This window comes from Triticum urartu, chromosome 2A (assembly GCF_056163025.1).
Source record: "Triticum urartu cultivar PI428250 chromosome 2A, HENAU_Tu73, whole genome shotgun sequence".
NCBI classification, from domain to species: Eukaryota; Viridiplantae; Streptophyta; class Magnoliopsida; order Poales; family Poaceae; genus Triticum; species Triticum urartu.
The window spans coordinates 48,300,157-48,313,681 of record NC_141874.1 but is presented as its reverse complement, the minus strand read 5'-3'; the positions used below and the strand labels follow the sequence as shown (position 1 = coordinate 48,313,681).

General features: G+C 48.1%; 1 protein-coding gene and 1 pseudogene across 2 annotated transcripts; both read right to left on the bottom strand.

The window, feature by feature from the left end:
* Positions 1–448: 448 nt before the first annotated feature.
* On the bottom strand, positions 449–1,813 carry LOC125540877 (dof zinc finger protein DOF5.7-like). The gene has a single exon (XM_048704413.2). The coding sequence runs from the start codon at positions 1,613–1,615 to the stop codon at positions 635–637; it is 981 nt and encodes a 326-aa protein (XP_048560370.2). The 5' UTR covers positions 1,616–1,813; the 3' UTR covers positions 449–634.
* A 7,432-nt stretch (positions 1,814–9,245) lies between these two features.
* LOC125540876 (putative F-box/FBD/LRR-repeat protein At4g03220) lies at positions 9,246–11,978 on the bottom strand (annotated as a pseudogene). Its single transcript, XR_015614992.1, has 2 exons — positions 10,371–11,978; positions 9,246–9,699 (listed from the first exon to the last, which is right to left on the bottom strand). The product of XR_015614992.1 is annotated as a putative F-box/FBD/LRR-repeat protein At4g03220 (transcript).
* Between the last annotated feature and the right edge of the window lie 1,547 nt (positions 11,979–13,525).

The window sequence follows — 13,525 nt, the reverse complement described above, 5'->3', positions numbered from 1 at the left end:
TTGATAATTTTCTTGTGAACAGTGTAAAATTAGTCATTACTTGCTGCTAAATGCCTCTCTTTCAATGGTTTGGCCCTCCCCAATCTGATTCACCATCACTTGGCCCCCTCGATCGATTTTTTCTGGCTCCGCCATTGCCGGCTAGGCCGGAGGCGACGGAATGGTGGAGCTGGGAGGTGCGTGGAAGTGCCGCTTGCCATGGTGGCAGGCGGTTCGGCCGGTGACAACAGGGAGTGTGGGGAAGGAGAACCCAAATAGGAAGAACAACAATATATGAAAAAGTTCGACTTACATCAAATTTAAAATTTAGACGACTTACAAATAGTCGCTCACATGTCATTTAACAACACGAATGCATGTAAAAATGCATAGACAAAGGCAAAAGCGAATGAAAATGAAACAAAATAAAGAAACGGTAAAGAAGATTACATGATACATGGATTGCTGATTAGGATTCTGTGACAACTGACAGACTATATCACTTCATAAGAAGTAAAATTAATACACTTAGTATATCTCAACCCAGTTAGAGACCAACCATTCGCTAATGAATTAATAACAGGGATAAATTAGCCTCCGCCCTAGCAACAAGCTCGATTCCTTCGGAATCCGCACTCGGAAGTCGTTGAAGTTTCTACGGCAGCATTGCGAACGTCGAAATGTCGCCCCAGGACGGGATCGAGCCGCCGCAGTTGTTGTTGTCGTTCGACGTGGCGTTATCGTCCCCGCCGCCGCCGCTACTCCGGCTGCTGTTGATGTTGCTACTGGCGGCGCCCACGCCGGCAGCGGGTCGGGGCGGGGAAGGCAACGCGTAGGAGTTATCCATGAACCACGTCGTGGCCGCCGGCAGCGTCTCCATGCAGCCGGATAGCCCCGCCATCTGCAGGAAGGTGCCGCCTCCCCCGAACTGCGCGGCGGCTGGCATGCCATTGCTGCCACCACCGACGGCGTGGGGGTGGGAGGACGAGGAGGCGCTAGGCGGGCCGAGGAACATGGTGGCGACCCGCTGCTGCTGCAGCTTCCAGTGGAGGTCCTGGTTGATGAAGCTGAGCGACTCGATGGACGACGCGATGGCGCTGCTCGCCGCTCCGTTCCCGGCTCCTCCTGATCCGTTGGTTGCGTGGCGTGCGGCGCCACCGCCGTTGGTTTCCCCCGAGGACCAGTCCCCGAACGGCACGTACTGGCCGACGACGGCCGGGGAGTGGAGCACCGGCAGCATGCCGACCACGCCGCGGAAGTCGCCGCCGCCACCAGGAAACCCGCCCACGCCCATCCTCGCGGCGTGCTGGTCCTGGTCGGCGGCGCCCCCGGCCGGGGTGGTGAGGGAGAGGCCGCGGGAGGCGGAGGAGGCGGAGCGGGAGCGCTTGTTCTTGCGGCAGCCGCCGCCGACGGGGACGCTGCGGAGCGCGCCGCCCTTGGTCCAGTACCGGCGGCAGGTCTTGCAGAAGTGGCGCGGCTGCGACAGGCTGTAGTTGTTGTAGTAGCAGAACTTGGTGTTGGGCGAGTCGCAGCGCGGGCACCTCACGGCCTGCTCCGCCGGGGGCGGCGGCAGGGCCGGCGGCGTGCCCGCCTTGCGCCGCCCCGCCCCCGCGTCGTCGGCCGTCGTGGACGCCATCCGACGACGTACGCGCGTACGTGGCCTCTTCTCCCAACGAGGCACGTAGGAAGCGAGAGGCAGCTAGCTAGCCGGCCAGCGACAGCGAGCAATGGTACGGCTGTGGATTGGGTGCTGGCCACGGACGCGGGGAGGAAGGTGGGAGGGGACACGGGCGCGTATATACGGAGGGAGAGGGAGACGGAGCACGGAGGTGGTGGAGGTGGAGATGGGAATCATGGGATCGATGTGGACGGAGGGTTTCCTGGCGGGGAGGGAATTAGGTTAGCCGTGAGCGGGTTATTGAATGGCGTCCCGTGCGATGCGAAGCTAGGCTGGCTGCGACTGTGTGCATGGGTTTAACGGGAGAGGGGAAAGCGACGGCGATCGTCACTGCAGAGTGGCGCCTGTGATTGCCATCAAGTGCCCGGCCCCAGCCCAGCCCAGCCCAGCCCAGGCTTAGCTAGCTAGCTGCAGGACAAATAACTAGCCTTGATGGTCGACGCCCGATGCTTCGGCTGGACCCACTATCCAGTGCGTACGTACGTACTGCCGCTAGCTGCTGCATCCATGATCCATCCACCTCCTGACTGGCCAGCCGGGCGCCTCAGACCCGTCTCAAATATTCGGACAGACGAATCGATCAGTCACCGATCGAAAAAATTAACTCATATGGACGTCTCAAACGTCCGGGCTGTCCTGCGCCGCTTATATCCGGCCAAATGTAGGATGGATATGAGGCGACCCGGGTGCTCCCGCCACGTCAGCCCGGTTCACCATCGACCCACACCATCCCCACAAAAACCATAGTCCGTCCCCTGTATGAACCCTAGATCTTACTCCACTCTTCCATCTCGCTCCGTCCCCTCCTCTCCCTCTTCGATTTCGATCGAATCCGGCGAGATGTCGAGCTCCGGCAGCCACTCCGGCTTTGACCTAGACGTCGAGGAGGAGCTGGCCCTCCACATTGCGCTGGAGCGGTCCAAGGTGGACAGAGGGGCAGCGCCGGATCTGCATTGTCGCCGATCTCCCGTCGATGTAGCGCGGACGCCGGAGTTGGCCCCTCCCGGCCCATGCGCAGCTCCCTGAGGGTTGCGTAGCCTGCTCTCGTGCCAGCCGCTGGTCCACACGGGCAGCGGTGGGTGCTAGTGCCCGCTTCGCTCGTCCGCACGCGCACGCCAGAATCAGTGGCGCGCGCCGCCCGCCGCGAGAGGCAGCGAGCAAGGGAGGGAGACACGACAGAGCTCGGGGATTACATGCAATGCCCGGCGGTTTTTACCACACCCACGGGGATTACATGTAATGCCCGGCGGTGAAATTTAATAGCCGAAGGTGAAAACAAAACTCTCATCTATGAGTGAAAATGGCCGACGGTACATGTGTGCCTCTCGATTATTTAAGAAAATATCCGACGGTGTATAGTGATAACCGATGGTTGACTTTCCCTCTCGATGATATGTTTCAATGGACAACATCGATGAATGTAGAATGACAGATGTTATATTCCAGATAATTCCGTATAAGAAGATTCCAAGAACTAAGATCTAGCATTGTTATTGTAAGAGAGTGCATTATGTTTTTTTCATAATTAATATATAGGATGCTTAAAAAACGGTATATGACAAAACAAATATGATGGTTAAAAAATTGCGCTTCCAAAAGTACTAGCTTGCTAATTTCTTAATTATGGACTTTGTAACTTGCCTTATACGTACCTTTAGTTTTTCGGAAACACTAACGCCCACACGTGTGGCACTTCTCCAACTCGCCCGCACGTGTTGATCGCCGTCGATTCGTTTGTGCACGAATCTTGACACGGGATGGCAAATTTCGTGTGCCATGTAGGACAAAGCATGTGTGTGGTGTGTAGTTGGTTCGCCCGCACGCCGTTTCTTCCTCGGACGACAGCGGTTTGCGAGTCGGGGCGTGCGGTGGAACTGCCGTCGCGCCCGATGAACGGGCTGCTCGGGTGGCCAAGCTCAAGCGGCAGTAGGACGGGCCGTCCGTCCGATGAAGGGGCTCATCGTTCTCTCCGATGACGACCACAACTCCACCTCCAATGATTGCGATGATCCACCACCTGCCGCCGACGCCTATAGCTGCGCCGGCGACCAGAAGGGCAAAGGCCCAACGAGGAAGTGGTGAATCTTCGCCGTCTCCATCGTGAGTAGCTTTTGAAGATCCGTCTGTGATCTTTTGGTGATCGGATGTGCATACCTATGTCCGTTTCCTAGTCCGCGTGGTGATCTACATGGTAATTTTATGTTCACATTGCATGGCAGTATGGATATAGGGTATTAGATATGAGGAGTGTGGGTGTGGAGGACACAAATTGACGAGTGCCCAGCCAGTGTCCGCGGTTAAGGGCCGAATTTGGTGACCTCGACTGTAGATGCGCGTCTGCGGATGTTTTAGGGGCTGAATTTGGTGACCCGGCTATAGATGCTCTCATGCCCTTCCGTACAGCTTCAACCATGTATACCCCCTCTTTGGAGCTTTTGGAAATCGAGCACTAAGCTAAGAGCAACTCTAGCATAGTTGTGTATGTGCTGTCGTCAAAGCATATATGGAGCGTATTCCTTAAAATTTTAGAAGCTGCCGAGGAAAGGTGCAAACCCAGAGTTTCCATATTTCAGCCCTCAATTTCCCCCCTCATATTCATTCTATCACTCGAATTAACGTTTCTTGCAATCTCCTTTTTGCCGGAACGTTACATATATAATAATCTCCTTCTTGCCGGAGCGTTTCATATAATTAATCTCAAAAGTAATCATGCACATATTTTTTTAAACAAGTTACATGAGCAAAAAAATAAAGCACTCAACCATATGCATATATCACATGTCGCATGCTTCACTATTTGCATTGCTCCCTCCTCCGGTGTGTGCATCGTCATCTCACGCGTGTTTGGAGCTCCATGTCATCCTATAACGCGTGATCTCCGCTCACATCAACTACCTTACATCTACCCTCTCTTCCAATCAAGTATCTAGAGAAGGCAGCGAGCCTTTTGAGGTATGGCCTGATAGCGCGGCATCCTCTACGTCATATTCGGCTTGGCAATGTACGCCTCCCCGCTCACCATCATGGTACGTACCCATCGATCCCAAAACGATCTTGCAATTGGTCCATGGCATTTGGATCCAGCATCATGAACCGCTTCCCCTCGGCTATCCTGGCTTGCGACAACCAGTCCACCTCCAAAATACGCGAAAACATTACAAAACACAAACATTGCACAATTGCAACCATTGTTTCTATAGCCACATTGCATTCAACCGAAGCAATCCAAAGAAAAGACGAGACAGGATGTCCTTTTTTACCTCATCGGCAAATCTTTGGGCGGGGTGAACCCGATAGGCACCCGAGTTCGCCCGCCGCCGAGATGAAGAGAAGATGTGGATTTGGGGCGCCCCGTCTTCTTCCTCTATTTCTTCGTCGACGACCCCCCTGGCCACAACCTTCAAACATGGGCCGGTCATTGTGTGCGTCTCATCAATTTTCCTCGGAGTCTACGCGTGTAGTACGTATTTTCCGGCCTACGATCTAACAGTGTGGAGCTGCGCTTGGGCTCCATTCTCCTCGCTGGCCAGTAGTAGTAACTATTGTCGCACTGCAGAAAGGAGCCAATAAGAAGCTGCCGCTATTCTCAGTACGTGCATGCGAAGAGATCACAGAGAGGATGCATTGCAGCTCCACTGCTCCATTGCAGCACAGCAGCGGAGCAAAGCGTGTCCAGGGGAGACAGGCGGGGCAGAGTACGTGCTCTGCCGCCGCTGCTGCTCCACCGTTGACGATGACGCGTGATGGATGGACGGGTAGGGGAATTTGGCCATGGGGGCCGGCGTGATTAATTCTGCCAGTGCCAGCAAAATCACTGTGGATGGATGGATATGCGTGCTTACAGTAGGTTCAGACGGAGTAATATTCAGTCTCGCAGACTTTTCACTACCCATGGCACTTCGAGCTGCCTTTTGTTTTAGCGGACCTTCGGGCGCGGCTATGTGTCGCCCGAAGCGAGCCATACGCCAACGCCAGCAGCTGGCTCGTAGTGGGCCGGCCCCGTTACGACATGGTCCTGCCGCGTTGGACGTCATGCGTGTTAGTTTTGTTTTTCGCTTTTTGTTTGTACTAGGACGAATGCCCGTGCGTTGCAAAAGGCGAAAAAAAACGCAAAACCTGTTCGGCGTGCCATTACGCACCATTGCTTATATGCATGTTTTAAACCTGTTCACCCGAAGCCTTCAAGGCCTCGGTGTTTTCCTCATAATCTGTTTATTTATTCCTGGCACTTTGGCTGATATTTAAGGAAATTTGTGAACTTATTTATACTGGTGGGAACGGTTTTTATTTTTCGTGTAGGCCAATCGCGAAATGTCACCCGTGGCCCATAAAAAAGGCCCAACAATGCAACTACTTGGACCATGTACAAGAGTGAGGCTGTGCGTGCAGTACGGCGTGGCGGCTATATCTCGCTTTACGCAAGATGGAAGGATCTCTCGCATGAAGACGATACAGTAATGGGCCGGGCCAGTAGCGGTAGTAAAACATGAGAAAAGGGAAGAGAAAAATAGGGCACGCGAGGATATGATCCCAGGTCGTGGAACTAAATAAGGCACATGCTACTTTAGGGTGAAAATATCGTACTTGTTTTTATTTCTTTTTTTTGTGATTTGTTTGGTTTTCTTCTTTCTTCTTCGGTTTTCTTTTTTTTTTGTCGTTATACCTTGTTTTTTCGTTTTTCTTTTGGTTTCTCTTTGTTCCTTTCATGGTTTTTATGCATTTTCCTTTTTTTTAAATTTTCCTTCTTTTTCCTTCGGTTTTTTTGTTTCCTTCTTAGTTTTCAGGGAGTTTTTGTTATTCTTTGTTTCTTTGTCAGTATTCATATTTTTTCTATTCTTTTTGCGTTTGTTTCTTCCCTTTTATTTTTCGTTTTCTTTTTTTCGTTTTGTTTATTTTTTGGATTTCATTGTTTTTTCATTTTTCTTTCTTTCTTTTGGTTTTCATTCTACATTTTTTGTATCAAGAAAATTTTCAAAATATACATTTAACAATTTTCAAATATGAGTTTCACATTTTCTTAATACATGGTCAACAATTTTTTATTACATACTTCAACATTTTTCAAATACAAAATTAACATTTTTTAATACATGGTCAACATTTTAGCTATACACATTTTCTTAAATATTTTTCAAATGCTTGATTAATTCTTTTTCAAATACAAGATTAACATTTTTTAACACATGGTCAACATTTTTTCTATACATATTTAACATTTTTCAAATGCTTGATTTACATCTTTTCAAATGCAATATTACATTTTTTTAATAGATGGTCAACATTTCTTCAATATACATTCAGCATTTTTTTAGTACCTGCACAACATTTTTCCTATGCACATTTTCAACATTTTTCAAATGCTGGATTAATATTTTTTAAATACAAGATTAACCATTTTCTAGCACATGGTCAATAATTTTTTTTCTATAAAAACATTTACATTTTTCAAATGCTTGATTAACATTTTTCCAATACAAGATTTGCAATTTTTTAATACATGGCAACATTTTTTCTATGCACATTTAACATTTTTTCAAATGTTTGATTAACATTTTTTTCTAATGAAGTATTTACATTTTTTAAATACTTGGTCAACATTTTTTCCTATATACATTTAACATTTTCAAATGATTTTTTTACTAGTACTAATGGGTTGCCTATGACATGTGGGGCCCATTAGTTAGATTAACACTAATGCTAGCTAGTGTTAAATATTGGGCTAATTATTGGGACTAATAAGTGGGCCCTACCAATTAACACAATTGCTAAACTAATTAAGAAAAATAACTAGACACTTACATGTGGGATCCCACGTGTAAGTGAGAGAGAGGGTGGATAGAGTTTTGTTCTTATTTTTTCTATGGGTTCCACATGTAAGTGAGAGAGTGAGGGGTGAGAGAAAGAGTTTTTCATTTTTATTTTTTCTGACTGGGTCCCACTTGTAAGTGACCCATGGAGGCAAATTGTCCACAAAAACGTCAGGTAGACGGTCAAACCCCTTTGACTAGACGAAAATGGAACGGGAGGGCATTTCTGTAAGGTCACTTAACAACAGAGGGGCAAATTTGAGCATGCTTCAAAATTAGGGGTAAAATTTGAGTAGGTGGTTCGAGTTAGGGACATAAATGCAAATGGCCCAATAAGATAATTTATAATACTATTACTTTATGATACTATGCACTATGAAAATGGTATCATATACTAGTATCTATGCATGATACTAGTATATGATACTTCCCGAGTAGCCTAAAATGTAGTGATTGAGTCAATTAATTAATTGCATAGAGCATCTCCGACAGATCGCTTTTCCCCAATAATTTCTTCGTATTGGAGAGTTGAGCGAAATAAAATAGTTCCAACAGCTCCTCTTTCCCTAATAAATTATTGGTGACCACCAATAAAACCGCCCATCTTTCCTTAAATGAGGGGGAGTCGGCCCTCTCTCAATATGATCCCAAATGCTGCCACGTCATTGCTCCGCCATAAATGGACACCGGGCCGCAGCAAGACCACTTCAGATCGCCGCCATTGCTGGACCCCCATCGGACCCGTCGGAGCATCGCCGCCACCACCAGACACGCGTTGCCATCGAAGTTTCGTTAGACCGCCTGAACAGCCGCCGGAGCACCGCCATGCCATCGCTTACCAATTGACAAGTGGGTCATTTGTATGTCGAGATTGATTATTGGGGAACTACTGGAGCATCCGTCCCTAATGATCAGAAAAGTGTTATTCACGAGCCCCAGTAAGTGGTTAATTTTCTTTTACCATCCAATAAGTGGTTATTGGGGGAGTGTTTTCGGTGAAGTGTTGGAGATGCTCTTAAGCATTTTGCTGCCCCTTTTAAGAACTTGAGTAGGAATGGAGCCCAAAACGTCATCATCCGTCTGAGCGTCGTCTCTGTGATGACTAAGGGGCTGTTTGGATGATGGCCGACGGGTGCCACCTCAAAATTTTGGCGTTGACTGATTGCAGGGAGTAGCGTTTGGATCAAAGCCCAAGTCCCATGACCACGCCAATATTTTGGTTGGGCGGTTCAGATTTCACGGCCACACGCGGGCGAAACCAGGGTGGCCAATTTCTGCGCCAAAATATGGGCGCGGCCATCACGGGCGCAAAGCAAACGGCCCCTAAAATCCTATCTATCTACTAACCAAAGCCGAGGCATCAGAAATCACCTCCCCGCCACCGGCCACCGAGGCGGCGAGCGGAGGAGAGGCGAATCCACAGACTCACCGGTGGAGATCGAGGGGAGGAAGCCTTTCCCTAGTCGCCCCGCAAGAGAGGAGAGAAAAACAGCAGATCATAAGTTGTTTCTAAAATACTTGTGAGGCTGAAATCGATTTTAGTTTGTACTTTCTTTTAGTTTACACGAGACTCTAACTAGTTTTTTTTGGGTTTTTTTACATCACGGGACTCAACAACTTGATTCCGGTCTTTGTGTGACAAAACAGTAGCGACTTGTTTCCTGCAAAAACAAAGAAAACAGAAGACTTGCTTCCCATTTTTGTCTTTCTCACACGAACACCCGCCCACGCACAGAGGGAAGAACTGAATGAAAAACTAAAACGACTGAGCTGGATGAGACTGGAAACAAGGTTCCAATTGAACATGTTACAGGAGTTCAGTCTCAGAAAAACTGGAAACAAGTTGCGGGACCTAAACAAGCTGTACCAAGGTTCAGTCTCACAAAAGTAGGCCCGCTGAACTGACAACCATAGCAAATCGGCAAAGCTGGTGCCCTAGTCAAATGGCAAACATCCTCCATGCGAGAATTTCATACATATTGCTGGCCTAGAGAAGCTTAGTAGCAACCGGCGCAACTCTTCACAGTTGCTTTCAGCGATCGAGTCCTCGAAAATTACTGCCACCCTTTCTAGCATTGCTGCCCACTTGAATAACCTTTTCACAAGAGCGAGTTCATGTTCAGTTCCTCTCAGGTCATTGATTGCTAATTCTTTGAGGCAAGGTAGCACGAGGTCCTCGGTTTCCCAGTTTGATGGCTCAGCACAAATGCAACCTGATTGGCACACAGCAAATGCCTGAAACAAGATGCATATATATCAGCTCTAATAAGTAGTACTAAGATCAAATGATATGGTTTGAGACAAGAGACATGAAACTAGAAATTATTAGACTGCATGGATAATCTTAGATATGTCAAGTTGCCAACAACAAAATTTACAGAAGAATAAGACAGACAAATTAATCTGTAACCAGAATATCGTTGAAAGTATAATTGTTGTATGCATACAGAAAAAAGTACAGCCAACAGATTATCAACCTTATACCAATGCTGATGCATCATGCTATCATCAACCCATGAAAAAAATAAAAGAAGAATTTATATTTTCTCAAGAAGAACAAATGAGGGTTCCAATTTTATGCTGGAAAAGTGGAAATATGACCCCATCAATTTGCTTTGACATTTTCAAAAAGACATGTGATCTTTTGAAATAAAACCTACTACAAAGTCATGAACCCAAGTACTCCCTCCGATCCAAATTAGTTGTCGCTTAAATGGATGTATCTAGCGCTAAAATATGTCTAGATACATCTGTTTCAGCGACAACTCATATGGATCGGAGGGAGTAGTATATTACGTCGTCAAGTTTAATAAGCAACACATGAGTATCTAACCCGAACCAACAACAAGAGTAGGTCAACATGCTGCTAAGCAATAGGATTCGCCACAAACTAAGTATAGTGTTACCTTACAGTCGCTCCGAGTGACAAGTTGAAGCGTCAGCTCTCTTATACCACTAGACATCTTGAGAACATGGAATGAGCCGGCTCCAAACGAATGTCCACAGGCCAATACGACCAGTCCCAAGGTGGTGATGTTAGGTAACTTTGTCATCTCCTCCATCAAGAATCGTTTGTCCCCACAGACCTGTAGGTTCATATATAGGAAGTCATACAGCAGGTCAATAGTTGGACAATTAAGGACACAAAAATCTCATATTTCTACAAAGTGACTAGCAACACACAATACTTAAACAATTCACCTGTGTGCATGCATAGTTGTGAATTTTCAATTTTTGTATGGTTTCACAAGTACGTATTCCAAATGACATAGTATTCCTGACGTTTAACTCTCAGTCAGAGTTTGGCCCGATTGACTCACAATCACATACCGGTAGATAGAGAAGGATGAGAATAAGTTTGCTGATGTGGTGAAAATGGTGTGGAAGCATCAAGCTGTGACGATTGCGTGCAGAAAACATATCTCCTCCATATACAATAAGAGGACGGGTGATGAGTTGTTGGAGATGTGGCATCTCGCCAAACAGAACGGAGCTAGGATCATAAGCACTCGTCCAATCTAGTGCCACCAGCTGAGGGGCTGAGATGTGAGCAACTGGTTGACTTTGATTCGGAGCATCGGTGAAGCAAAGTTTTACTTTTAGTTTTTGCAGAGACAAGGCAACAATATTGAGCTGCTGCAAGGTACGCAGACCGCTCAGTTTCAACTGCAGGAGAGATTGCGACTGGATTGTGAGCCCCTGACACTGCGAACGGAAAGGCGAAGCAGAGATGGACACCGCGGTGAAGAGACAACGTCGCTGAGGCTACACGGACCGTGCAGCTGTATGTGAACCAGCTCCAGATCGGTGAGCCGGGTAAATTCGCCGGAAGGCGGCAGGGTGAGGCCAATAGAACGTAGATCGAGCACGACCTTGGTTGCTTTCTCGAAGCAAGGCAACTGCAAGGCACCTCTCTCCCCGGCGGAGGCCTCGTTCATGTCCCCCCTGTTCTTGAAATGCAGGACACCAGAGAGGCGGCGCGCGGCGATGGGGAGCCATGACGCAGCGGATTCCGGGGTGACCTCGATGGCGGCGACGAAGAGGTGCCGGAAGGCCGGCGCATCGTGGGCGGTGAGAGCGGCGCGTATCCGGTCGGGGCCAGTGCCGACGGGAAAATGGAGCTCCGGGAGGAGAGCCCAGACGCGGCGCCAGCGTCGGGCGAGGACGCTGGTCCGAGCGGCGAGGGCAGTGTCGCAGAGCTTGAGGAGGATGTGGACGAGGACGTCGTCCGGCAGTGCGCTGAGGCGGTCCTCGCCGCCTCCACCGCCGACGCCGGCGGCGACGGAGAGCTTTTGCGGCCGATGCTCCGGTGCCCGCTCCATGCAAGCAGCAGGAACCAAGAGCGATGTGGCGCGCCTCAGATCACACCATTGTTGCGGGCCGCCGGTGGCTGGGGATGGCAATGGGGATGGGTCGGAGTCATGGTCGGGGCTCAGGAGGAGGCTGCACTCAGCTCAGTCGATTTGGGGGCTAGGGTTTTCCGGGATTGGGGATCGGAAGTTTGGGATTTTCGTTCTTTTTAGCTGGACAGGTTCTGTTGGACCTCCCGATGACTTTTTCTTTTTTATATTGGCTAGGTGAATGCCCATGCGTTGCCGTGAGATAGTTTCTAACCTAGACCACCAAAGAAACCTGTCTTGCAAGAATTGACAACAAAAAAAACCATGACTTTTACCTTGAAGCATAAGAAACTGTACGTATGCTCAGTACTTCACACCGATGAATGTGCTGAACCACAATTTTTAGAAGCCCACATGCAAAAGAATGGGTCTGAAAAAAGAATAAAAGGAGCTGCATACCTTGGTGATGCAGCTGCTACCGCCTGCTATAAGTGGCAACCATCCGATGAACTGCTCCGTTGTGGACCTGTGTTGGCTTGCTGCCGTGTACGCCACTGCTCACGTTCATCCTGCCCATGGCACAAGCAGGCGCCCAGAGCAAAACTGACAGCCTTGCCCACCTTCATGGCTCCACTCTGGGCAATCAAATCGACCGGCTAGGCCGCCGCCGACCTTGATGGAGAGGGGAGTGCTGCACAAAACCGACATCATACTGAAGGAAATATGCCCTAGAGGCAATAATAAAGTTATTATTTATTTCCTTATATCATGATAAATGTTTATTATTCATGCTAGAATTGTATTAACCGGAAACATAATACATGTGTGAATACATAGACAAACAGAGTGTCACTAGTATGTCTCTACTTGACTAGCTCATTAATCAAAGATGGTTATGTTTCCTAACCATGAACAAAGAGTTGTTATTTGATTAATGAGGTCACATCATTAGTTGAATGATCTGATTGACATGACCCATTCCATTAGCTTAGCACCCGATCGTTTAGTATGTTGCTATTGCTTTCTTCATGACTTATACATGTTCCTATGACTATGAGATTATGCAACCCCCGTTTGCCGGAGGAACACTTTGGGTGCTACCAAACGTCACAACGTAACTGGGTGATTATAAAGGAGCATTACAGGTGTCTCCAAAGGTAGATGTTGGGTTGGCGTATTTCGAGATTAGGATTTGTCACTTCGATTGTCGGAGAGGTATCTCTAGGCCCTCTCGGTAATGCACATCACTTAAGCCTTGCAAGCATTGCAACTAAATGAGTTAGTTGCGGGATGATGTATTACAGAACGAGTAAAGAGACTTGCCGGTAACGAGATTGAACTAGGTATTGGAATACCGACGATCGAATCTCGGGCAAGTAACATACCGATGACAAAGGGAACAACGTATGTTGTTATGCGGTCTGACCGATAAAGATCTTCGTAGAATATGTAGGAGCCAATATGGGCATCCAGGTCCCGCTATTGGTTATTGACCGGAGACATGTCTCGGTCATGTCTACATTGTTCTCGAACCCGTAGGGTCCGCACGCTTAAGGTTACGATGACAGTTATATTATGATTTATGCATTTTGATGTACCGAAGTTAGTTCGGAGTCCCGGATGTGATCACGGACATGACGAGGAGTCTCAAAATGGTCGAGACATAAAGATTGATATATTGGAAGCCTATGTTTGGATATCGGAAGTGTTCCGGGTGAAAT